This window comes from Podarcis filfolensis (assembly GCF_964270895.1).
Source record: "Podarcis filfolensis genome assembly, chromosome: 12".
NCBI lineage: Eukaryota > Metazoa > Chordata > Lepidosauria > Squamata > Lacertidae > Podarcis > Podarcis filfolensis.
Window position 1 is genome coordinate 50,269,913 of NC_139614.1, and position 26,733 is coordinate 50,296,645.

Genomic DNA, 26,733 nt, shown 5'->3' on the forward strand with positions numbered 1-26,733 from the left:
GTGGTGCTATGGGTTAAACCACAGAGCCTAGGACTTGCTGATCAGAAGGTTGGTGGTTCAAATCCCCGTGACGGGAGGTGAGCTCCCGTTGCTCGGTCCCTGCTCCTGCCAACCTAGCAGTTCGAAAGCACGTCAAAGTGCAAGTAGATAAATAGGTACTGCTCCGGCGGGAAGGTAAATGGCGTTTCCGTGCGCTGCTTAGTCATGCTGGCCACATGACCCAGAAGCTGTACGCTGGCTCCCTCGGCCAATAAAATGAGATGAGAGCCACAACCCCAGAGTCGGTCACGACTGGACCAAATGGTCAGGGGTCCCTTGACCTTTTATCTCAGCTGTTAGCTCACTAATCTCCTGATTTAACAGGGACCCAGCCTGCTTTGGCAGCTGTTGGTTCCGATGGAACAGAGAAGGTTGCGATTCCAACAGGGCATCAAAGCTAGGACCCTCAGAGGACAGCAAGACAACTTCCTTGGGCCCGAGAGGCGCTGTGCAACAGGCTACCTGTCCACCAATAGCTCTGGGTCTGTATGCACATCTGGGGATGGCTAGGAGGGCCATTTCCTGCCCTACCTCGAAACCCCAACCTCATCCCCGAATAAGTGGTGCCTGTCTCCAGAGTCATGACAGATCAAGGTCTTTTGCCAGAGCTACCACCTGAGAATCTTGTTGGCAACAGCAAATGCTAAACTGCATTCGTAGCACGTGCTATGCCATGGAGATACTGGATTTTCCAGGAGGCTTGATTTGCATTCAGGTGTCATCTAAGCTGACAACAGACGGCACAACTGCCCTCCAACCACTGTGAATTAAGAGGACCCTCCAAGAGGACCATTAGAGATGGGCAAATCTGTCAATTTTCATTTCTCTTGCTCAGTTCTTCACTTTCCCACTTCAGTTTGTGATATTTTATTTTTTTAAAAGTCCTAGTGAAAAATCACCAGTGCTTTAGTTTCACTATCTCCCAACACACATTTTTCTATGCAATTTCACCCAATATAATGCATTGCTTTCACTGATTATATGTATTTCCACACACACTTAACGTCAGTATACATTGTTGTTTTTTTGTACACACTACTTGGTTGGAGAACCACACTGCAAAATACAGAGAAAAGTGTGGTTTTGAAAAGGATGGTTTCGTTTCAAGTTGGGGCACGATTTCAGGCAGCGTGAATTAGGTAGATCCAGCTGTACCTAAACACTGGATTGAATTTGACCCCCATCCCTAGTTCAGAGGTCCTGCTGATGAGAGCTTGCCTGCACGTTCCCCAAATCCTGGCACTAAACTCGTTTTCATTTGAATGCTAAAGACGCGAAGATGATAGTGGCAAACCTGTCACAGTAAGGTCGTTGATTTGGCAATTGTCGCAAATGAGGATATACTTCACTGACACCACTTCGGGCACAGTGGGCATGAACACAACCTGTAAGAGAAGTTTCTGCATCATGAAAAGAACAATGCTCCCGCAGGCTACACTACAAATGGACATGAATGTTGTGCTAAGTTTCAGCCTTCCAAAAGAATCTTGGGAAGCATTGCACAATGAGGGGACTGCCGATAATTCTCCAAAAGATCTCAAACCTAAAACAGTTCAAACACAGTCCAGCAATCCACAGAGAACAAAATACAGTGGTACCTTGGTACTCGAACGGCTTGACTCCCGAACAAATTGGCTCTTGAATGCTGCAAACCCGGAATTGAGTGTTCCAGTTTGCGAACGTTTTTTGGAAGCCGAACATCCGACGCGGCTTCTGCAGCTGCCGACTGAGTGCAGGAAGCTCCTGCAGCCAATCGGAAGCCGCACCTTGGTTTTTGAACCGTTTCGGGAGTTGAACGGATTCCCGAAACGGCTTAAGTTCAAGAACCAAGGTACCACTGTATACAGGAACAAGCGGCAACAAACACCTCTTTTTAATGTTACACCTGTCTTCAAGCTCAGTGGAGAAGATAGATTCGCATCACAAGCAAAACACTGACTCTGATCGCCATATCATTCTAAATCTGTCCTCAGTGTCACAACAACCCAATCTTATGTATCAGTAGTAGTCCATGTGGGGCTGTTCAGGAGAGGGATGCAGTTATTAGGCCCAGCAAGCAAGGCCCATGGGAAAGAATGATTTATTTAGTTGGCATATTTGTTACCAGCCCATCGCTAAAGATCCCAGGGCAGGTTACAGCACAGTAAAAACTATAAAACACAGCAGATCATAAACAATTAAAACAGCAATCACAGATAAAATCACATGCAGAAATCAAGGAATAATTGCAGAATCCCAAGTCTGAAGTCTGCCTTTGTGTGTTTTCTGATCATCCCCAATGCTGGGGCTGGGAATCTGTCATAGAGAAGGGAGCGCCAGTATTTGGGGGCCACCACAGAAAAGGTCACGAGAGGGAAGAAAACAACAGGGGCTGGAGTCCAGCAACATCTGGAGGGCATTATGTGGCCACCCCTGCTTTCTTTTTTTCTCAAATGAATGAACCACCCACTGAATCTGGCTTCGGATTTCCTAATAACTGTGCATTTATTTTGAGTGTATGCTTGAAATGTGAGCTAGAGCACCAACAACTGACCTCAATTAGAGTAGACTGGCCTGGAGCTAGCTCAAAAACGGCAGGTCGGATCCCGAACGGCTCTTGCTCCACGTAACCTAAAGTGGCAACGGCCTTCATAGAAGAAAAGAAAATGGTCACTGCATGGCTGTACGCTTTCTGTGCTGCAACCTAATGTTCCAGATGGGACTGAGGGCATGGCAGTGGGGGCGGGACTTCCTCTTCTTACTTACCCGGAAGTGAGGAGGTGGCCAGCTATGCTTTGGCATTATGCAGAACTTCCCAATGCTGGACCCTTCATTTTCGCACAGGAATTCTGTAAATTTCACTCCGCCCACAAGGCAAGGCCCACAGTCCAGAATGTGAGGCACTATAGCAAAAGAAGAAAAGGGAGGGGGGGAAGCAAGAGCAGGAAAGGGGCTTTAAAAAAAAAGCACTCTCAATCCAGGACAATACATTCTATTATGTCTAGAGGTAGTAGTTGGGGATGGGGGTTCACTGTGTTCTGCAGTTGGCATGGTGTGAAATTCTTCTTCTTCTTCTTCTCCTTCTCCATTAAATTTATATACCACCCTTCATCCGAGAATGGAGCTAGAAGGACCAATGGTCTGATACAGCACAAGACACCTTTCTGTGCTCCCAATTCCATTGTTTTCCAGCTTCCACTCCACAGCATCAGCTGCTGAGAAATGTGAGGCTGAACGAGATGGACCTATGACATCCTAAGAACGTCCCAGAAGCTCACATACTTGCCCCACAAATAGTCAGTGCTTTTTTTAAAAAAAGAAAACTCACACGTTAAGATGGGAGGTGGCCTTCGGCCTTCCAAAGGGACCAGCAGTGGGTAGGTTGTTTGCGACTCTACTAGTATGTAATCCTTGTAATCTGACAGGTATTCTGGAATAAACTGGACCACGTAGTAGCAACTCATTCCAGGGGCGACGAGTCCTCCTTCGCCTGGAAAGTGTCCTAGAGAAGGAGCACGGGCAGCCTTTGAAAAATTCGTTATCACAGATGCAACTGGTGCCGCAAGCAGGTTGCAAAAGAATTCTGCCCTGAGCACGTTGTTGTTGATAATAAGATAGTGCCAGCAATGTGCAAAGGCACTTTTGAGAGTACTAGAGGACAGGTTGCTGCCCCACTGAGCAACCAGTCTAAATTCACCACAAATGAGAAACCAGGAGAGGAGTGATATGCACCCAGAGGTTAAAACAAAAAACCAGAACAAATTGCATTTTGACCCGCAGTGCTTTGGCCTCTCTGAATTGCTGTCTTGTGCTCCTGCACTCACAATGCCTATTTCTATGCCTCTCCATTTAAATTGTCATTAATTCTATCATCCTCACCCCTGGAGCATTCCAATCCAGGTCCTCCTCAGCTCCTGAACTGCCTGATTATACACATGCTCGTTGGGAATAAAGCTCCACTGATTTCAATAGGTTTTCTCCTAGGTTTGCAACTTTAAGATTACACTTCCATCGTAAGATTTTCATAGGAATTTGGCAACCAGCACTGCTTTGGCGCCTACATGCAGGTCCTGCTTTCTGAACGCTCCCAGGAAATTGTTTACTAGGCAAACATTTGCATAATGAGCTGGTGGTTTCCATTATTTCCGATGGGAGCATTTCTCACTCATAATTACCTGTTCTCCCTCCCTCCCTGCTTTCTGCTTGAAACTGCTGCAGCCACTCAGCAAAAACCAAACAAAGGAACAAGTGGTTTAAAAAGGCAATGGTAAAGGACCCCTGGACGGTTAAGTCCAGTCAACGGCGACTATGGGGCTGCAACACTCATCTTGCTTTCAGGCCGAGGCAGCCGGCGTTTGTCCACAGTTAGTTTTCTGGGTCATGTGGCCAGCATGACTAAACCGCTACTGGCGCACGGAGGACTGTGACAAGTGCCAGAGCGCATGGAAATGCCGTTTACCTTCCCACCGGAGCAGTACCTATTTATCTACTCACACTGGCATGCTTTCAAACTGCTAGGTTGGCAGGAGCTGGGACAGAGCAACAGGAGCTCACCCCATCACGGGGATTCGGACCGCCGACCTTCTGATCGGCAAGCCCAAGAGGCTCAGTGGTTTAAACCACAGTGCCACCCACGTCCCACTAACAAGTGATTTATCTGACTTTCCTCCATGATTTTTGCCAGAAATTGCTGCAACCGACCAGCAAAACACAAACAAGTAAGGAAGTAGTGGTCAAACTCTGGCTGTTTGGATATCTGAATTAGCCATTCCTGTAGCGAAGTTTGGGTGTAATTCTTTGTACTTGGATAACTGATATTTCTGATAATGAGCCTCTCAAAGCGGGACCTGGGTGCCTTGAGCTTGTCCAAATGACAGCCAAATTATGTCTGTGAATAATTTAAAATATGGGGATCAGCAGCATGGCTCACGCAATATTTGCAATTCTCAGTTAAAGTGTTTTCCTGTTCTTTCAGGAAATGAAGCAAATTTCTAACCATCAGGAGGCATTTTAAAAGTGCCAATTTCTGCAGAAAAGTAACCAACAAGTAAACTTGCATCCCTGAACCTCACCCAGCCCAATGGAAAAGGCATCGGTAGCTGGAGGAATTATTCTAAGACACTGAGACGTTGAAGTCATGTTCTGTAACTCTATGGTCATCTGCAAAGAGAGAAAGGTCAAAAAATATGGCAGCATATATACATCCTGTGAGGCATTTCTAGCCTTTGGAAATGATGTTATTATTATTCCAGGCAATAAAATGAATAAATAATAGTAATTGTAACGACCTGCCCCTGAAGGTTTTCCTAAACATGGTGGAACTGGGCATTATTCAATCAACAAAGAATTGTTCCCACTATTCCAGAGTTTGGGCTGTAAGTGATGTTCCTGATATGGTAAAAACGGCATCACCCCCCGCACAAGATGCAAAGTATCAGCAGGTGTGGGGTAACCCAAAGGTTGCAGAAGTACATACACACTTTAGAAAGAAAAAGATTATGGGAGGAAGGACCAAACAACAACGCCATGACTACTAAGTGTGCTCAGTTTCCACTCAATGTTGACTAACTGTTTCTGGGACTAACTGTTTCCTGGAGGAAAGGGTGAACAGAACAGAGTGGCTGGAATCCCAAACTCCACACTGCAACATTTTGTTGCAGGTTCCACATTTTATGAAATGTTTAATAGAAAATGGAAGTTTATTATTGAGGCTCCAACATACAAGGGTGGGAAGAGTTACATGCAGAGCCTTAAGAGGCAAAGGAAGCTTTTAATGTTTGATGTATTAGAGGATTTTAATATTTTTTTGGAAGCCGCCCAGAGTGGCTGGGGAAGCCCAGCCAAATGGGCCGGGTACAAATAATAAATTATTATTATTATTATTATAAATAACAGAGACTGGGGGTGGGCGGGGGAAGAGAGAGAGAGAGAGAGAGAGAGAGAGAGAGAGAGAGAGAGAGAGAATTAACTCTTACCTCATAAACCTGCCCAACTTCATAATAAGAAAACACAACAGCCGGTGGGTTTGCTAGAAAGACAGGCACAGACTGGGAGTCGCTGAAATGAAGTGAGACAATAAGAAAAACCAGGGAGTGATTACAGCCTGCAAATAGCAGGTGGCGCCAATTCCTTTTCTTTGAGAGGCATGGAGCTGCAAAGTCCTTCCCATCACACCCAGAACAGATGCTGGTTCGACAACAGCTGTACTCACCGTCCACGAAGGTGTTAAAAACTACAGCAACCTATCTCCTTAGTTGGTTTAGGGGGGGTCACCCCTGGTTCTGGTACAGGTGAAATAAATGCAGACACATGTAACTGTAGAAGCCTGGCTTGAAACCTTAAAGCCCGCTGCCATGACATGGAGACGGATTGAAGAAAAGGAAATACGAATTGACTCCACCCCATAGCTTGAGCCATCGCAGCTAGGAGCTAGTTGAAGTCATAGATCTTTTAAAAAAGAAAATGTGGAGACTTGCATACATTGGCCAGTTTCAGTTTTGTCTTGAAATGTTTGTTTTGGGCTTCTCAGAAGTATGCAAAGGCAATACAGTGGTGCCTCGCAAGACGAAATTAATTCGTTCCGTGAATTTTTTCGTCTAGCGAATTTTTCGTCTTGCGAAGCACGAAATCCCATAGGAATGCATTGAAAATCAATTAATGCGTTCCTATGGTCAAAAAAAAGTCCAAACAAAGCCAAATTTGGTACAACAAGAGTTTATTAAGTGCTCTTTAAAGTCACACATACTGTAAAGAGCATTTCAAAATTCAAACCCAGATTTTTTTTAAAAAAAACAGCAGAGTGGCCCAATGGTCACAGAAAATCATAAAAATGCAGGAAAAAAAACACAAGCTTCCAGATTCTTGCAAACCCCTCCCCAACTGTTCCCCCAGCCACCCAGCACACAGAAATTCAAATCCAGAATTTTTTTAAAAAAACAGCAGAGTGCCCCAATGGTCACAAAAAATCATAAAAATGCAGAAAAAAACACACAAGCTTCCAGATTCTTGCAAACCCCTCCCCAACACTAAGTCCTTGAATTCCAAACACCCCAACCCAAAATCCAAACCCCCCAAAAAAGTTTTAAATGCTTAACTTACCAAATGGCTGCAAAAGAAGTTTTGGAAAAGCTTCAAAAATCACCAAAGTCTTTAAAAACCTCAAAAAAGGCTACTATGTACACTGCGTTCTATGAGTTGCTCCTCGAAGTCAAGTCGCAACTGTATTAACGGTGTTAAGAAAAAGGAAACAAACTTGCAAGACGTTTTCGTCTTGCGAAGCAAGCCCATAGGGAAATTCGTCTTGCGAAGCAGCTCAAAAAACGGAAAACCCTTTCGTCTAGCGAGTTTTCCGTCTTGCAAGGCATTCGTCTTGCGGGGCACCACTGTAAGCTCCAGCCCACAATGGCACCCACCTTAGAGGTGTAGGAACTGTGCTCTGGTGCACTCCAGCTGAAAAAAAGCACTGGCTACAGCCCTTCCCAGCAGCCCTTGACACATGGGCACAGATAAAATTCTACTCTACATAATGGAAGGCAAAGTAAAAGTGAGGCAGGCACATAGGTGTCATTTTCCACAGTAGGCCTGTGTTGTGCATCACATTCAGTTTGGCCCTCAACTGCAAACTCAGCCCTCAGAGCAAATGCTATTATCCCCCCAAGACTCCACCTGCAACACAATGACGATAACATTACCTGACATTACCAGAACTGTTTAAGAGCTGTAGGGGGAATGAAGACGATGGCTTTGAACGCTTGAAAGGGTGATGTAAATGCTCGGTATAATTATCGCTGTTGGGAATGCTTTGATTTGTTTTTCTCTGCACTGAAAGGAAAAGCACAGTTACCTTTCCACTGTGGTCCTTTTCTTTCCTGCAATCATTCGCTGCACCTTCTTCTGAGGCAAGATCAAGGACTTGCCGCCACAAAGAGAGTTAGGCGGGAAAAAGCGAGGGTTCTTCAGGAAGTTGTGGCGGTCTTCCAGCCTCTGGAGGTAAGCGCGGTCTTTTTGTCTTTGGGGTCGGGACATGTCATTCTTCCAAGCTGATTTTTGAGAGGGACGGTCCTTCTTCTGGCAGCAGGCGTGATGGAAAAGAAAAAAACCCCGCTTTCAGATACAGGTTTACGATGGATTCGCTCACATTCATTAAGACTGATCATAAACACCCCAAATCACAACATACTGTATTTATTGCTCTATAAGAGTCACTTTTCCCCTCCTAAAAAGTAAGGGGAAATGTGTGTGCGTCTTATGGAGCGAATGCAGGCTGCACAGCTATCCCAGAAGCCAGAACAGCAAGAGGGATTGCTGCTTTCACTGCACAGCGATCCCTCTTGCTGTTCTGGCTTCTGAGATTCAGAATATTTTTTTTCTTGTTTTCCTCCTCCAAAAACTAGGTGCGTCTTGTGGTCTGGTACGTCTTATAGAGCGAAAAATACGGTATATGCTGACCTCATTTCGCAGAGGGAAGCACAGCATTCTCTGTCGGAAAAAGGAAGATCACTACTTTTGCTTTAGAAGTTTACACCCAACAGAACAAGTCTCTGGTGCTCATGAATACCAAGAAAGACATGGAAATGGAACGGACAGGAAGTTTCTGGTAAAAGCTGTAATCCTACGAGTACTCTTCAATCCATAGAACTGAATGGGACATATTGTGAAGACATGCATAGGATCAAGTTCCACAGTTCATAGTTGGGGTTGGATAGGGCTCAAGAGTTTAGCCGGTTGGATCTTTGAATCCCAGAACCTTCTCTCCCTGACTGATCACTCCGGTTCTTATAAATCTTATAAACCTATCGCTTCTAAACATTCTATGTATATTCCATTATATGCATCAGTTCTATCCATTTAATCAGGGACCATTATTATTATTATTATTTAAATTTGTATACCGCAATGTATCCATATAGATCTTAGGACAGTTCACAACCACTTAACATCCCAAATCAAAATGGTTGGAGTTTTTTTTTTAAAGTACACAACTGTTTAGTTTACATAACTTATCTAATTAGCAGAACTATGCCCCTTATGGTTACAGAATTTGCTTTTCCTGCTACAAATATGTGTTATAGTTGCAATATTAAAAGAAAGAGACCCTTGTCCCACTCGCTACATACCTTTACTCCAGCTCCAAAAGCTGAGGCCAGAGAAAATCTTGGCTGTGAGTCCTGGAAGACCTGCTCCTTGCCTTACAGGCCTTTTCCCACCTGGCCTGGGAGGGCGAGGCCAGGACTGACTCCAGCTGCAGACGCTTAGGCTGGGGTATTGCTTGGGGGGGGTTGTTGCAGGGGGATTGTTGCAGTTGTTGAGATTTTATTAAAATCTTTATTTCAGACCTTATTGTGATTTGTGTAGAAATTGTTTCAATTTGGTTGTGTACTTTTTGATGTTTAATTTATTGTTCATGACTACTTTTGTTATGTTTGTAATTATGTAATTTTTTCATGTTGTAAGCCGCCATAAGCACAGTTTCAGCTACGAAAAGCCAAGATACAAATAAACTGATGTATACCCAAAATTCAAATAAAACACTGCTCTTTCCTGTTGTTCTGAAACTAGATAGAAAACGGCAGGTGGAAACACTTTTAAAAGTCAAGGCAAATAAGGAAGAAACAAAGAGGACAGAAGGCACTCTGATAGGATGGAAGAATGGGGCTGTTTAAAGAGCCTTTAGTGGTGGGAGGGGGAGAGATACAAAAATGAGGGTGAGGTTTTCAGCTTGTCTACATGTGCAATAAGGCAATGAAATACATATAGATACCTTAGAAAGTGTTTTCTTCAATTTATCCGGAATAGCAGAAGGTGAAGACTCAAATGTAATGCTGGATAATGATACTTCTGGTAGATTTTCCAGAATCTTGTTAACACGCTGGCTTTCCCCAACTCCAGGAGAATTTGGTTTGTTAGAAATATGCTGCTTGAAGCTAAGTATCTCTTGCAAGTAGCCAGGCTCGGATGAATCTGCAATTAAAAGGGAAGGTATGAAAGCACTGAAAAGAGGCCCTTTTTATTTTTTTTTAATTTTTGCTTTTTCGGGGAGTTGAGTAATCCCATAAAAAACCGAAAGTTTTAAAAGCAGCCAACACTACATTTGGAGCTTAGATACCTAAAAGGCCATCTCCAGTCATATGTACCTGCCCACAATATTTAGAGAGTCTTGATGTGTCAGATGGGGCCTTCTTGGTGGTGGCATCTAAGCCTCAGAACTATCTGTTGCAAACCTGATGTGTCTTTGTGTCTCCAGGCGGCAGCTGAAAATCATTATATCTAGATGTGCTTGTCAGCATGGTTTATTATTACTGCAGCTGTTCATTCTTGGGCTTTTCATCTTAGCCCACTCACTGTTGTTTTAGAATGGTTATGACTTGCCTTGAGGGTCTAATTTTTGGATAAAAAGGCAGGGAATACTTTTATTAATAAATAAGGACACAGAGCATGCATTTCCCCCTGTCTTTGTCAGCATGCCCCATCAAGCACCTAGAAGGTTAAAAAATGCAAATAAAAATTTGAGCACATTCTTCTTAAGGGGAAAAAGGAGTTTTGAACCTGGCCATTTCTCTCCTCTCTGGCCCAAGATATACCCTGAGTGTAGATAAATATATAGATACGTTCAGATAGATATAGATAGGTTACAGCTAAAGCTTTGCAGCATGGCGGCACCACTCAGGGTTGTGGGTTCAAGTGTCACATTGGGCAAAAGAATCTCAGGATCATGAATGAACAGAAGATTCCTGCATTGTAGGGGGTTAGACTACATGACCCTCGTGGTCTCTTCCAACTCTACAATTCTATTGTCTTGCTCTCCATCACAGGCATAGAACAGCCTCTCTCCTCAATGAAATTTGAAAACTCAATGAGTGATAATTCCTAAGAATTATCAACACCCTCAGCAAACTACAATTCCCAGGATTCTTTGGGCAACAGTAAAACAGCTATAAAATGGATATAGGCTAATATAATATACCGTATTTTTTGCACCATAACACTCACTTTTTTCCTCCTAGAAAGTAAGGGGAAATGTCTGTGCGTGTTATGGAGCGAATGCCTGCGGGTGGCGGGGGGGGGGGATCTGCTGCGGTCGTGAGCAGAGGATCCATGGTTCCCCTTCCTTCCCTCCTCCGTGGTTACAAAGCATGGATCTACATGGATCCTCAGGATTTTTGCATTGGGCTACTCCAAACTCACTGTCAGATCACATGTCTGTGGCCACAGCATGAACCACAAAAAGCATATATCCACTATTTCGTTTAGAATATTTTTTTTCTTGTTTGCCTCCTCTAAAAACTAGGTGCGTGTTATGGTCTGGTGCGTGCTATAGAGCGAAAAATATGGTAACTTGAGAGGGGTAACTTCACACAAGTCACTCTGTGATGCTTGGAGGGAACAGGGGAGTAAAAACAGAAATCTCAAACAGTGTAGTTATTTCATGTGATTCCTAAATCATATTATTGGCAAGCTGTATTAGCCTCGCTTGGAAAGCTTACCTTTAGGTGCTCGGGAAATTATTTCTGGGTCCGTGATATAATCTTCAGGGCAGATTAAATTATGGTCTTTAAGAAGCTTGCTATCCACACACCATCTGAAGGTAGATCTCACTATGGCATGCACATTTAAAGAGAGGTTAATGTTAGAGAAAAGACAGCAGTCCATCAGACAGTTGTTTATCGTTTACAGTGACCATTTCAATATAACTCATACGAACACACACAAAAAAGGACTATCAGTCCAGGAAGACATTAATACATAAATATGCAGATTGTTCAAATATGCAGAAATGCAGATTGTTCAACACTTAAAATGGTTAAAAATTAAAATCATTAACTTGAAAATCCCCTTAGCGCTATTTTGGGTCAAATAAGTAGTTTGTAATGCTGCAATCTAAATGTGTCTCAAATCCGTAACTTTGCTGAATTAAATTAACCCTTTCCCTGTGAACCAGAAGGAAGATTTTCCCTTTGCCTATCGACATAAAATAGGAGGCTGCATAATGATTGATTTCATATTCCCATCTCTTTATGCAGTGCAGGACACAAAGTGACTCACAGCGCAAACTAAAACAGACACAACAAAAAACGCAATAAATACAAATATTTTTAAAAAACACAAGTAAGCAATCCTATTAAAAATAGCACTGAAAATACTTAAAATCACTGGAGGTTTTGAAGCAGAAGTTGGATGGCCATCTGTCATGGATGCTCTAGTTGAGATTCCTGCATTTCATGGGGTTGGACTGGATGACCCCGGTGTCCCTTCCAACTCTGCAATTCTATGATTCTAAAAGCACACAACCCCTGACCCTTAGAAGTCCCTGCCACAACAGCCAGTTAGTGGCCACAGGCCTGCCAGAGACAAAAAATGCCTTTGCTTTCTGGAGAATGCAAAGCCAAGAAGGGTCCAGCCTAGCCTCCCAGGCAAGGGATTTCTATAACCGGAAAAAGGTACCAAGAAGGCTTTCTCTTGGGCTCTCACCAGAGATGCCTGTGAAGGAGGCAGGACCAAGGCCTCCCCAGAAGATCTCAAACTGTCACTTCCCTCACCTGGTGGCATTTTAATATGAGAGTAGTTCTCTGGAACCTCCATTTGACATAAGTTCACGATCCTTTCCTCTTCCGCTGCGGCTCGGGCCCTTGCCTGGATGATGTGCCTTTCTAGCATGTCTGCTTCCGTCAGCCGACCATTATATTCCTTGTGGACCTGATGTGGCAACCAGATAATTGCTGATTTACTAAGGTAAAGCAGCCTTCCTCTGCCCAGTGGCACTACAGATGTATCGAGCTACAGCTCCCATCAACCTCAGCCAGCACAGCCTGATGGGAACTGTAGTCCAAAATGTTTGGAGAACTGCAGAAGGTGGGCATAAACCTTCAACAGGTTCCCAGAGGCATCTGTAAAGCCATCAAAGCATTTTTAAAATAGCCCTCAATCGTAATTTGCCTTGATGGAGGCAATAGATACAAACACCTGTTTTACAAAATTGTCAGCGGTGGGTGGATGGAAAAGCTTTGCAATGTTCATGTAGGTCTGCACCAACAGCCAATCTGAAGAAGAAAAGATTACTGAGTGTGTGCACGTGTAGAGGCTTGTTAAGTTATTTCTTCTTCTTCTTTTTTAAATGAGGCTTGTTAAATTATGATCAAAGTGGAAAGAGGGAATCACAAGACATTACTCTTTCATTACTAGACATTACTTGCATTCAGACCCTTTTCAATCATGCTAACCAGGAAACAAACTGAGAGCAAACAGAAATAAGTGCTATGCACCAAACATTTAACCTGTGGGACTTATTGCCACAAGATGATCTCACAGCCACTAGCTTCAACAGCTTTTTAAAATGGAGGATAGATCCATGAAAGAACATGATAGCTATAGACTGTGAGGGGAACGAGACTTTGTGCAGACAACTAGGCAATAGCTTTTTCCGCCTACCTTGCCCCACCCTCCAGCCCTAGCAGCCTTCAGAATGGAGTTGCTGCCAAAAGCATTATTATGTGTGTCCTTTTGATGAGCTGAGGGGAAATTTAAGAGTCATGGGGGTGGAGTATATGTCTGTGTGTGTGTGTGTGTGTGTGTGTGTGTGTGTGTGAGTTCCACAGTGTTGCTAGGTTTGTTTTCAGTTGTTAGTTTGTTAATGATGTTAATACAGTGGTACCTCTGGTTATGAACTTAATTCATTCTGGAGGTCCGTTCTTAAGCTGAAACCATTCTTATCTTCAGGCACGCTTTTGCTAATGGGGCCTCTTGCTGCATGTGCATGCCTCCGGCACGCGATTTCCGTTTGCATCCTGGGGCAAAGTTCGCAACCAGGAGCTGCTACTTCTGGGTTAGTGGAGTTCGTAACCCGAAGCATGCGTAACCAGAGGTGTTCGTAAACAGAGATACCACTGTATTGTTTTTGTGGATTATAAGTGCTGTAACACTTTCTGGATATGACTTTTGTCGTAGCCGCGCTGTTTAGCTTATTTTTAAAGTTGTTTTGTTAATAGTGTTTCATAGAAGGTGGTTGTTTTACTGTCGATTTGTTAATTATTCCGTATGATTTATGGTGTGATGTTCTAGTACGTTGTCCTTTATTGTTTGTAAGCCTCTTTGTGGCATAGAAATTCAATAGATGAAATGAAAGGAATAGACTGAAGCTCCCATTTCAAGAGGCAGCGAGTGCCCTTTGCTAATGACGACATGCTCAGAGCAAACTCAAACATGTCCTGTTTCCAACCCTGGTATATGAGTTTCCTTCCAAGGTACGTCTGACTCTTACTGAGTTTTTGCTGCCAGCTTAAGACCCATTCTGCCACCATAACTCAGTGGCAGAATATCTTTGTTTGCAGAATTCACTGGTTCAATCCCCGGCATCCTCAGCTAGGGCTGGGAAAGAGCCTTGCTTTGTGGCTGAGCGAGGCTTTTGTTTATCACTTTTATATCCAGCCTTTCTTCCAAGGAGTTCAAGTCAGAGTACATGATTCCCCTCCATTTTATCTTCACAAGATAAGGTAGGTCAGGTGTGATGAAAGTAATAAATAATATTGGTCTCTCTCTCTCTCTCTATATATATATTTCTTCAAGATACAGTGGTACCTTGGGTTACATATGCTTCAGGTTACATACACCTCTAACCCAGAAACAGTGCTTCAGGGTAAGAACTTTGCTTCAGGATGAGAACAGAAATCATGCTCCAGCAGCGCGGCAGCAGCAGGAGGCCCCATTAGCTAAAGTGGTGCTTCAGGTTAAGAACAGTTTCAGGTTAAGTACGGACCTCCGGAACGAATTAAGTACTTAACCCGAGGTACCACTGTACTTTCATTTTGAACAGGAACAAAACAACACATTTTCCTGGTTCAAATCATAGCACTGAGTCTACAGGACTGAATGGAGAGATTACCTTTTGCAACTCTTTCACAAACTGCTCATGGTGGGAATTGTCTCCTCCACGGGATTTGATCATATTTTCCACTGTGTTCGCTGCTATGAACTCTGAAGTATACATCTGCTTAAAGACACTTGCCAGCAGATGGGAAATGTCCTACACAGAAAGAAAATGAAGGGTTTTTTAAAAAAGCTTTGGAGATTGGATGTGATTTTCAGAATATTTCAGACGGGTCCCAGAGTGAGGAGGACTAGGCATTTAAATAAAATGTAATAAAAATGGAGAAATATCTCATCACCATAACTGCAGCTGACTCAGAAGAGGTTAACCCGAAGGCCAAACAATACCACAGTCTGCAATGATGACCTTGATAAACAGGATGTATAGCAAACTTCCATTAAAAGTTGAAATTCAGCAAAAAACAACTGTTTAGAGGGTCAATGTAGAATGTTCATTGCTGGACGGAATGAAAAAGTTTATTTAGGTTCAGTATATGTTTAAACCACTTCATTTAATTTTATTTTTAAATCCAAAGCGGTGTACAAAATTTAAAAAACAACATGCAATACATAAAACAACATAAAGCTTCGTATCAAAATCTGCTGCAAACCAAACAGCTCCCAAAGTACTCTAACATTGTTTACTCTGGAAAGCAGGTGTCAGTAATGATTTTCAGATTGAATACATTTTTGTTTACACAAGGCTTTTCACCTGCAAATACAGCAGAATAAAAAAGCACACGGGATAACCCTTCCCCGCCCTCAAAATTACGGTAAAGCTTGGCTGTGTTGTGGAAGGAAAGGCACTCTGCACATCCTCCGAGAAGCTCTAGTCTGTGTGTATGCGTGTGTGTCCAGGCGCAACCTTTTAAACACATGCCTATGCAGCCGAGTAAACATGCATATAAGGAACGTTTTCCACTCCACCCTCAAAATCAAATTTTGGATATGCTGTGGGTGAGAGCGAGAAAGAAAGGCACTCTGCACGCGCTCAGAGAAGGAGTCAGAATTGCATGCAAAGCTCCCTTCAAAAACCAAACACCAGGAACTTCAGTAATAGCTGCAAGGTAGATATACGAAATTAGATATATTAAGAATAAGTTTAATTATGATAAAAGTGTGTATTGGCAATAAGTATCATGAAATTGAAATATGGAATAGACAGGAGGTTGGGTCTTTAGTGTTAAGACCAATATAGGTTATATTGTTTGTTAAGAAAATTATGTGTCTATAGTTATTCCTGTGTGTAATTTGGTCTTTGTGTTTTTTTCTTTTTTCTTGTTGTATCAATAAAAAATCTTAATAAAAAAAAAACCCCAAACATCAGCGGCGCTGTGGGTGAGAGCGAGAAAGAAAGGCGCTCTGCACATGCTCAGAGAAGCCTCTGCACACCTTTCCCTCCCATGCAAGCGCTCGCAGTCGAAACTTCCTCCCCACCCTCAAAAAAACCCAAACTCCTCAGATATAAGAATGCAGGGCTCTCTGCACATGCCCAGAGAAGCTCTATTTTTTAAAAAAAAGATATTTATTGGAGTTTTACAAAAACATAAATTTAAAAGATCATATAAAAAGAAAGAAATACAGTAAAAGAAACATAGAAAAATACATAAAATAAAAAAGAAGAATAAAAACAAATCCATTTTTGTAACCCTAACTCATTATCTTATTTCCTTGACCTCCTCACACCTCCCCTTTTTGTATCCCCATTTAAATAATCAAATCAGCAAATCCTTACCCTCTTTCGTTTATCTTAACTCTGTATCTTAACATATTATAACTCTATATTTTCATCCATTTTCAGTTCAATTCTGCAAACTCTTGTTAACTTTGTTGCTAATGCCACTTATTTTCAATCCAACATCATTTTTAACATTCATTAATTTTACAGTGTTTCTGAAGGTAGTCTTGAATAGGGTAACTGTGCCCCTGAAGGACCAGGTGCGCAGCCTGGGAGTCATTTTGGACTCACAGCTGTCCATGGAGGCGCAGGTCAATTCTGTGTCCAGGGCAGCTGTCTACCAACTCCACCTGGTACGCAGGCTGAGACCCTACCTGCCTGCGGACTGTCTCACCAGAGTGGTGCATGCTCTGGTTATCTCCCGCTTGGACTACTGAAATGCGCTCTATGTGGGGCTACCTTTGAAGGTGACCCAGAAACTACAACTAATCCAGAATGCGGCAGCTAGACTGGTGACTGGGGGCGGCCGCCGAGACCACATAACACCGGTCTTGAAAGACCTACATTGGCTCCCAGTACATTTCCAAGCACAATTCAAAGTGTTGGTGCTGACCTTTAAAGCCCTAAACGGCCTCGGTCCAGTATACCTGAAGGAGCGTCTCCACCCCCATCGTTCTGCTCGGATGCTGAGGTCCAGCGCCGAGGGCCTTCTGGCGGTTCCCTCATTGCGAGAAGCAAAGCTACAGGGAACCAGGCAGAGGGCCTTCTCGGTAGTGGCGCCCGCCCTGTGGAACGCCCTTCCAGCAGATGTCAAAGCGATAAATAACTACCTGACATTCAGAAGACATCTTAAGGCAGCCCTGTTCAGGGAAGTTTTTAATCTGTGATATTTTAGTGTATTTTTGGTTTTCTATGGAAGCCGCCCAGAGTGGCTGGGGAAACCCAGCCAGATGGGCGGGGTACAAATAATAAATTATTATTATTATTATTATTTAAATTTCTTCCAGTCTTCTTCCACCAACTCTGCCCAGAGAAGCTCTAGCCTCTGACGCGCGAGTTTTGTCGAAGGGGCTCGGAAGGGACCCCCGAGGGTCATCCAGCCGAGCCCCTCTGCAAGCCCGGAAACCTCTGACCCAACGAGGGGCCTCGAACCCACGACTCCGGGAGGCTTCCCTTCCCTCACCTGAGTCAGCTCCGAGGCCGGCCTGTGCCTGCCCATGGAGGGCTCGGGGCTCTGGCGAGCCATGGCGCCTCCCGCTGCCGCCTCCCGGCTCGCCGGGCGCAGCTTCTCCCCGTTGCTAAGGGCCCGCTTCCCTCGGCCCTTAGCAACAGCGGCTTCCGGCCTCACTTCCGCCTCTTCCTCCTCCCCCTCCCACCCAGAGAGGGGCGTGGCTGAGCAGGCTGCCGAACGTTCTCTCCCGGAGTCCCCGTTTGTTCTTCTTCGCTGCAGCGAGACTGCCTCTGAGCGCGGGCAGAGCGCCTTTCGTCTCCGCGCTGCACCGCCCACCGCGGTTTTATCTCAAACGGTTCAGCCCAGCGCTTTGCAATGATTTCTCAGCCCGGATCTGATCCAGGGGGCTTCCTCCCCTAGGTGAATGTGCACGGGGCTGTGCGCTTTTTATTATCATTTTAGGCTGAGCAGCAGAGGGTGAGCGGCGAGAAGGGAAAGAATAAGCCGCTCCTATGAACCTTTTTTCTTTTTCCCCCCCAAAAATTATTGGTTTTTCCAAAAGATTTTCAAACAAACAAATAAACAAACAATACAAACAAACATAAATCTCCACTATATTTATACCAAACTTAGTAACTTTGTTAAGTGACTTCCTAGTATCCCCCTGGTTGAATTTCAGTGTAAATCATTTTAACGGTTTTCCAACACCAATATTCTTAAAGAATTAACTTATTCACTTAACATCCTTCTTTCTTTTCAATTCAGCATTACCACATATTAATTCATCACTTAACGTATTAAAATCCTAAGCCTATCTGGTATTTACAAGCTTTTCCAATTAAATTAACTTAACATATTTAACTAAATAGTCTTTAGATTTCATCCATTCTTCTTGGTATTCCTCCTCCTTCTGGTCGCGGATTCTTCCAGTCAGGTCGGCTAGCTCCGAAAAGTCGCATCATCTTCATCTGCCAATCTTCCACTGTTGGAACTTCTTGTGCTTTCCAATTCTTAGCTAATAAAATTCGAGCGGCAGTTGTGGCATACAAAAATAATTTTACATCTTTCTTGGGCAGTTCCAGACCTGTTATTCTAAGCAGAAAGGCCTCTAGTTTCTCAATAAACGTATATTTAAACATTTTTTTTCAATTCATTATAAATCTTTCCCCAGAGGTCTTTCACCTTGGGACAGGTCCACCACATATGATAAAAAGTACCCTCTTTTTCTTTACATTTCCAATACCTTTGACCCTTTCAATGCACACAAGGAGGATATATAATCCAAGAGTTGGAAGGGACCCCTGAGGGTCGTCTAGTCCAGCCCCCTGCAATGCAGGAATCTTTCACCCAGTGTGGGGCTCAAACCCACGACCCCGGGGTTAAGAGCCTCATGCTCTACCGAGCTTTATAAACATAAGAGTTGGAAGGGATCCCAAGGGTCATCTAGTCCAACCCTTACAACACAAGAATATCAACACTCCTTTTGTAATCCTCATAGAACTCTAGCCCAATGGTTGCCATTAATTGGACTCTGAATTGATTTTAGAATGAACTGATTTTAGAATGTATTTCAATTAAATGATTGTGATTTTATGTAAACTGTTATTTTTACCGTTGTTAGCTGCTCTGAGCCCGGTTTCGGCTGGGGAGGGCGGGATATAAATAAATTATTATTATTATTATTGTTAACACTCAGTCCTGCATTCAGTTTGAAACCATACCAGACCTTGCTTAGCTTTGCAAATGTGGCAGCAGTTATATATATCGGTATATGTGTGTTTGTGTGACATTTCATAATATATATATATACCACTTGATTGTAGGAAAAAACCCTTAGAGATCATGCCCTTTGTTTATTTTAAGTTAATTTTAAATTCAAGTGCAAGGTCCTCAGTCCAGAACAAATCTGGTCTCTGTGCCTACTACTCTGGGCTGTTAAATGTCAGTTCCATCACTGAAATCATCCACAGAAGCTGCTTTGGTTGTACCCCGAGTTGGCGAAGCTGATGTGACGGTCAACACAAAACTGAACTTTCAATGTCAGCCGCCCGGTCTTGTGGCATGCTCCCCCTATGGAAATCCAGCAGGCGTTTTTGTATTAATTTTAAGTGTGTTTTTTTAAAAAAGCAAGCAAACAAACAAACAAATGTTTGCTGGAAACCTTTCTGTGCCACCAGGCTTATGCAGACAATTAAAGAAAAGAAAAATCTGTTATGGTTGGCACTGATCTGTAGCTTTTATTGTATGTACACATTGTACATTGCTTTGATATATTTTAGGAAACAGTGGCATGCATTTTTTAAAAAATAAACAGTGCAATTGCAACATGGGCTGCCGCTGCAATTCAGGGGTCAGCAAACTTTTTCAGCGCTGTCCCTCAGATCTTGTGGGGGGCCAGACAATATTTTTTAGGGGAAAATGAATGAATTCCTATGCCCCACAAATAACCCAGAGATGCATTTTCAATAAAGGGCACATTCTACTCATGTAAAAACATGCTGATTCCCGGACCCGTGGGCCGGATTGAGAAGGCAATTGGGCTGGATCCGGCCCCGGGGCCTTAGTTTGCCTACCCATGCAATAAAGCATTGCTCATCACTCAGCAGCTGTGCAGCTAGAAATTCATGCCTCCACCTCCTCAGTTCGCTGTTCATGCACATAGTGTTGCAGAGAATAAGATACTTGGGACCTTAGCATCTGATTCCCTTGTTTGAGTCTGCTAGGACTTTACACTATCCAGCCAGTTATTTGGTTGCAGACTTAATATAACAACAACAGCCTTGCAATTTTACTTTTGAAAAGCAATCTGTCCTGATTAATGCACAGACGCACCCACTAAACTGCTTTTTAATCATCCATTCCATTGGTCCAATAAAACCCAAGGGAGCACATTGTTTCGTCATCTCAAAGGAATGTCACTGTTCAGGATCCTGAGGGAAATTCCTCCCCAAAAGATGTTCCCTGCTGGGTGAACTTCCACACACCCTTCAAGAACAAGATTGGCAACATTTCTCTAATTGCAAAGAAAACTCTTAAATGTTGCAATTTTTCACTGGCTTTCTCTGCACAAAGGAAAGCAAGGAGGGCGATGGATCCCGGGGAGGGAGCTAACATAATGGCTTTGATTGATGGCTTGCGACATTATCCTATTCTGCCAACCTTTGGAATGTAGCCTGCCTTCTCAAATTCCCATCCTCTCTTCCATTGCAAATCTCCAAAATTACAAAGCTGAGATCCAGGATTATTTTTGTGTCCTGTTTAGACACCCTCAAACCTTTGAAGTTTCAAGTCTCTAATCTGAGTGTGTTTCATGTCTATTTCTGAAGTTCTGGGGTTTTTTTCTGGCAAGGCTCCTACATTTTTTCTCAGCTGCATGGCATAAATCTGCTTGCTGGTCGTTTTTCTTTTTACCAGCTTGAAGATACAGTGAGTTGTACCTCTTTAGTAATTAATAGCTAAGACAGCACTGATTTCAAGTCTGGTCTGGTACGGCTCAGCTGGAAATAGCACCCTGTGTCAAACTGTCTGAAGAGCAATTGTAATCAACAAATTACGCAAGTAATTACAAGAAGTTTTGTAAGGAGAAATATATGAAACGTTACAAAGTAGATAAAGAATAGAGATATCAGTGATGAAATTTAAATGTAATAGGGAAAGTAAGAAATTAGATTAGACTGGAAAATTTCCAGACAGGATTGATGGAAGTCCAAAAATTGTATAAGATGTAAAAGCACGTTTCATTACTGTTGAAAATGGTATGTTAAAAAACTAATAAAAATTTACATATATAAAAAAAGGAAATAGCACCCCATGTCTTTCACAGGGAAGGGCGATCGACTATAGAACATCTTGGAACTGCTTGCTTGTCTAAAAAAGCAAGCGAGATAGCAAAACTGTTTCTGTTTTTAGAGATTTCCACGCATACATATCGTTTGGGATTTCCCCCCCCCTCAGTTTGGGAACATTGCCCTTTGACCCTCTTCTCTGCTGTGTCGCTCCTTTTTGTCCCTCCCCGCCCCATGGCCTTTAAATATCCCTGTCAACCAAAAGGCCCAGCTAGCAGAGACTTTCATTCCAGCTGCCAAATGACAGGGTTGCGATGAGCAATTGGGCGGAGGCCCGGTTTGCTTTCCCCTGCACAGCTGCCAGCAGAGACGTCAGTATCAGAGGAGGGCCCTCTCTGCCTGAAAAAGACAGACACGCTGCTGTGGCCTGGACTCCTCCTTCGGAGAACCCTTCTCTGCGTTCCGAGAAACCTATGGTGCTGCAAAAAGAGCAAGTTGCTGGACAGAAGAGACGAGGACAAGCCCCACCAAGGCTGTGCCTGGATTGCAGAATTATTTGCAGGAACCGGTCCCCTCGGCTTGCTTCCAACATCTGGGCAACCACATCTGCCGCAGCTGCAGAAGTGCCTTTTCCGGCGAACTTTCCTAGAGAATGGAGCACAACGGCAGCCCCTTGGCCTCTAATGGTGAGTCGAGACTTGCAGTGATTTATGGCAGGCGTGTGTACGGTTGAACGCTGCTGAGAAATGCTCCCTTGCCTCTGGCTTAAGGGTGCGCAAAGTCCCCATGCGCAGCCACGCTGAATTTTTGAGTCGGCCATTGCTAGTGTGGCACGCTCCAGATGTTTCGGACTGTTCTCAACCAGCATGGCCGTTATAGTCCAAAACACTTTTGAGGGCACCAGGTTGGCAAAGGCAGATCTGAGCGATGTGCTGCCCAGGCATCACGCCACTTATTGATCAGTGTTTTTGCTGCGGGAAGAAAAATAGTTCATCCCAGCGGAATATTATATTTGTTCCCGTTTGTGGCTCTGCTTTGGAGAAATGTTTATTTAAGGATAGTAAAAGAGACCGCTCCAGCTGAACCTCTTTTAAACCAACCACTTTTTAATTGCATTGTTGTCAAAGAAAAAGTAATTCTTTGTTACGGTATTGAAATACCATCTGATATTTCGTGAAGCTAGATTGCAATTTGGTACACTGGCTTGCTTTTAGTCCACAACTCTGTATAACCTCTTTCACAGGGGAAGTGTTTTTATTCTTTGTGTACTCAACATATCTTGGCATGTAATGAATGGAGACCTAAAATTAGCACTAATACATGGTCAATGTATCTGTTTCACCGAAACCTGGGAGCTGTTTCGGATTTGGACCATCGCAACTTTGCAAATGTTGGTTAATTGCTACTACTTTTTTTTTTGGTAAACAACTAATTGGAGAGTATGGGGACGTGGGTGGCGCTGTGGGTTAAACCACGGAGCCTAGGACTTGCCGATCAGAAGGTCGACGGTTCGAATCCCCGCGACGGAGTGAGCTCCCGTTGCTCGGTCCCTGCTCCTGCCAACCTAGCAGTTCAAAAGCACACCAGCGCAAGTAGATAAATAGGTACTGCTCCGGTGGGAAGGTAAATGGCGTTTCCGTGCACTGCTTTGGTTTGCCAGAAGCGGCTTAGTCATGCTGGCCACATGACCCAGAAGCTGTACGCCGGCTCCCTCGGCCAATAAAGCGAGATGAGCACCGCAACCCCAGAGTCGGTCACGACTGGACCTAATCGTCAGGGGTCCCTTTACCTTTTTATTGGAGAGTACAACTTCTGGGATAACAAAATCAAAGCATTATTTACAAAGCCAAATCTGAAAATTCATTTTATGGATTGTAGGCAAATCTGTATTTGTTTGGAATGTGTAAGAACAGCTCAATCAGTAGACCACGAGACTCTTAATCTCACGGTTGTGAGTTCGAGTCTCACATTAGGCAAAAGATTCCTGCATTGCAGGGGGTTGGACTAGATGACCCTTGCAGTCCCTTAACGCGCTACAATTCTGTGTTTCTATATGAAGTTGCCTTTTGCGGTCCTGCCTGCCCAGACACTGGCGGATGAATGTGGGACCTTCTGCATGCGGAGTAGATGTTCTGGCACTGAGCTACTGCTCTTCCCAAGACGTTCTCAGTGCTGAAGTGAAGTTTTTTATTTTGTATTTTCAAAGTTTTGACTGGCAATGGCACCAGTTGACAGCCAGTATTGGTCATACTCAGAGCAGGTTGAGCCCAAGGAGTAGAAAAGGCTTCTTTTTAAGACTTGTTAATCACCATACTTGCTCTTGTTTTTCACTTAAGGCAAATTACTTTTGTTGGTACACCGCACGCTATTATGTCATCAGCGTGCATGGTATTTTACAAAGTACAAGAAAACAGGTTTTTTCCTTGAGGGCTAGGCAGTCTGAAATTCAGTAAAAGGAGGCGGGTAAAACATCTCCACTCAAGGCCAGTTCTTTGCAATTTTGTGCCAAAGCGCCAGAGCCACCTGTCCTCCACATAAAAATAATTTATTTAAAACAAGTTAAGCCCAATGAAGACTAAATTAAAACTCTGCTATCTGGGAGCTCTGCGACTGGCTGCCTGCCTCAATGCCATATTGACCAGAAGTCCAGTCTAAAATTAAAATGGGGACACTAAATATTTGTGTAGCATTCCACCCCAGTAGTCTACAGCCTTTGCAAACACCAGCTTAAGCGATCCTTAGAACATTTCTGTAAGGTAGGCTTGTATAAGGTAGGCCTGTTTAGGGAAGTTTTTAATGTTTGATGTTTTATCGCTTTATTATTATTAATATTCTGTTGGGAGCCACCCAGAGTGAGTGGGGAAACCCAGCCAGGTGGGCTGGGTATAAATAATAATAATAATAATAATAATAATAATAATAATAATAGACTCCATTTTGCAACTGTGTTGTCTGAGGTTGGCAAAGTGGGGTTTCTCTGAAACCACCTGGGGAGTTTATGGGTGGTAGGACTGGAACTGGGGTCTTCTCCTGCCTCATATTCTTAGTCATTCTCCTAGCTCTCATAATGGTCCAGTACTACTCGGAAGTAAGTCCCATTTAGTTCCATGGGACTTACTCCCAGGGAAGCATACATATGATTGCAGCCTTAGTCTAATTATTCCTGCCTGCTGAATATATGAGGATGTAGCTGTAAGTACAGTGGTACCTCGGGTTAAGTACTTGATTCGTTCCCGAGGTCTGTTCTTAACCTGAAACTGTTCTTAACCTGAAGCACCACTTTAGTTAATGCGGCCTCCTGCTACTGCTGTGCTGCTGGAGCCCAATTTCTGTTCTCATCCTGAAGCAAAGTTCTTAACCTGAGGTACTATTTCTGGGTTAGCGGAGTCTGTAACCTGAAGCGTATGTAACCTGAAGCGTATGTAACCCGAGGTACCACTGTATGTAAAGAATTTGTACTGAAGGATTGAAAAGAAGTGATAGAGAATACACGCACCACCAAGCACATTATCAGATTCTTCCAACACACGAATGGAGGAGTGTGAGGTTGTTTCGTTCTTCAATAGTTGCAAAAATGGAATTTGCTGTGTGCGGATTTGGTGGCTCTGAGTAAAATGATCCCCGCCCCCCAAGTTCCATACTGTGTAATAGCTGAAAAGGGACAGCTTTTCACGAAAGGGGCAGGAGGTTAAGTAAATAGATAAAGGGATATCTTTCACTGGAACAACCCATGCAGTCTTCCAGATTCTGCAGAACTGTATGTCAAGCAACATCACTGTTAGAGACCTGTGAAGCTTGCAGGCCTCTCTCTCCCACACCAACATAGGCTGGTCCAATAAAAACTATCGTTATATATACGTATGGTTTTTCAGCAGCGTGGAGATACGATCTTACAGCCGGAACCACCGAAGATGAAACTGTACCCAAAATGAAGGTGTGTCTCCCACCAACTTCCTTTCAATGTTTCCACTTCCTCCAGAGAGAGAGAAAAAGAAGCTTGTTGCTTCTTCGGAAGTCCAGAAGGATGTCATAATAAGCAAATAAAAACAAACACACCCTTTAAAACCATCTAGAATAGACAATACTGACCTTGATGGAGCAATCAATGGTTTGATTCAGTAAAAGTCATCTTCCTATGTTCCTAATTATGTACGCTTAAATGAATAAGTGCATAGTTTGTAATTAAATAATTGATTTTTTTATTAAGGATCACTTGGTTGTTGTTTTTAAATGACTTCCTCAGTGAACTAGACTTTCCCCAGCTACAGCAACGGTGACGCTCCCACTGATATGGAAAGAACATAGCAGGATGCACACACACAAAAAGCACAACACCCCCAATAGTGTGGAAACTCTACTGCAATTCCGCTTTTAGCTGGGAGCATTAGAAGAATATAATTAGTAGGAGTCACTAATATTACCCTTTGTGTACGCAGATTTTAGGGTTGTTCTGAGGTGTTCCATCCCTGCTCAAATTAAGGTTACCAGATTTTTTTTTATTGAATCCGGGGACCCTTTCAATAAATAAATAAATACATTTACAGATAGGTAGCCGTGTTGGTCTGCCATAGTCAAAACAAAAAAAAATTTTTTTCCTTCCAGTAGCACCTTAAAGACCAACTAAGTTAGTTCTTGGTATGAGCTTTCGTGTGCATGCACACTTCTTCAGATACACTGAAACAGAAGTTGCCAGATCCTTCTATATAGTGAGAAGGTGGGGAGGGGTATTACTCTGAAGGGTGGTGGGAATGGGTGATTGGCAGATAGCTGTGATGAGCCTGTTGACGACTCTTAACGACTGCAATAGGTCTTACAGGAAAAAGCAAGGGGTGAGAAGGTGAAAAATGGCTTTGTCATGTATAATGAGATAAGAATCCAATGTCTTTGTTCAGACCAGGTCTCTCCATGGTTTTAAGTTTGGTAATGAGTTGCAATTCAGCAGCTTCTCTTTCCAGTCTATTTCTGAAATTCCTTTGTAGTAATACAGCTACTTTGAGATCTTGTATAGAATGTCCTGGGAGATTGAAGTGTTCTCCTACTGGTTTCTCTGTCTTGTGAAATAAGTAAATACATGTTCGGGATGTTGACGCTGCAGTGATGGCGGTGGCAGAGGGGCAGCCGCCACCTTGACCTCAACCGCCACGTTTCCCCTTCCTCCAAGGCTTCTATCTCCTTTCTCCATGAGCCTGGGCAGCCCCTGAGTTGCTGGTTCTTCGATGGAG

General features: G+C 43.4%; 2 protein-coding genes across 2 annotated transcripts in view; one reads left to right on the forward strand and one right to left on the reverse strand.

Moving 5' to 3' along the window:
- The window catches only part of DLEC1 (DLEC1 cilia and flagella associated protein), a 47,294-nt gene extending 29,400 nt beyond the window's left edge, over window positions 1–17,894 (reverse strand). Inside the window, exons 1-12 of the mRNA XM_083579222.1 lie at window positions 17,739–17,894; window positions 14,894–15,034; window positions 12,555–12,711; window positions 11,502–11,612; window positions 9,779–9,978; window positions 7,862–8,085; window positions 5,994–6,075; window positions 5,091–5,178; window positions 3,347–3,520; window positions 2,785–2,921; window positions 2,573–2,665; window positions 1,334–1,424 (exon numbers count right to left, since the gene is read on the reverse strand). Of these exons, the coding sequence (XP_083435348.1) occupies window positions 1,334–1,424; window positions 2,573–2,665; window positions 2,785–2,921; window positions 3,347–3,520; window positions 5,091–5,178; window positions 5,994–6,075; window positions 7,862–8,085; window positions 9,779–9,978; window positions 11,502–11,612; window positions 12,555–12,711; window positions 14,894–15,034; window positions 17,739–17,801 (1,561 nt within the window). The 5' untranslated portion in view covers window positions 17,802–17,894. The remainder of the gene's footprint in view (window positions 1–1,333; window positions 1,425–2,572; window positions 2,666–2,784; window positions 2,922–3,346; window positions 3,521–5,090; window positions 5,179–5,993; window positions 6,076–7,861; window positions 8,086–9,778; window positions 9,979–11,501; window positions 11,613–12,554; window positions 12,712–14,893; window positions 15,035–17,738) is intronic.
- Window positions 17,895–21,835: 3,941 nt separating this feature from the next.
- Window positions 21,836–26,733, forward strand: part of PLCD1 (phospholipase C delta 1) — a 65,358-nt gene continuing 60,460 nt past the window's right edge. Inside the window, exon 1 of the mRNA XM_083579549.1 lies at window positions 21,836–22,197. Within this exon, the coding sequence (XP_083435675.1) occupies window positions 22,164–22,197 (34 nt within the window). The 5' untranslated portion in view covers window positions 21,836–22,163. The remainder of the gene's footprint in view (window positions 22,198–26,733) is intronic.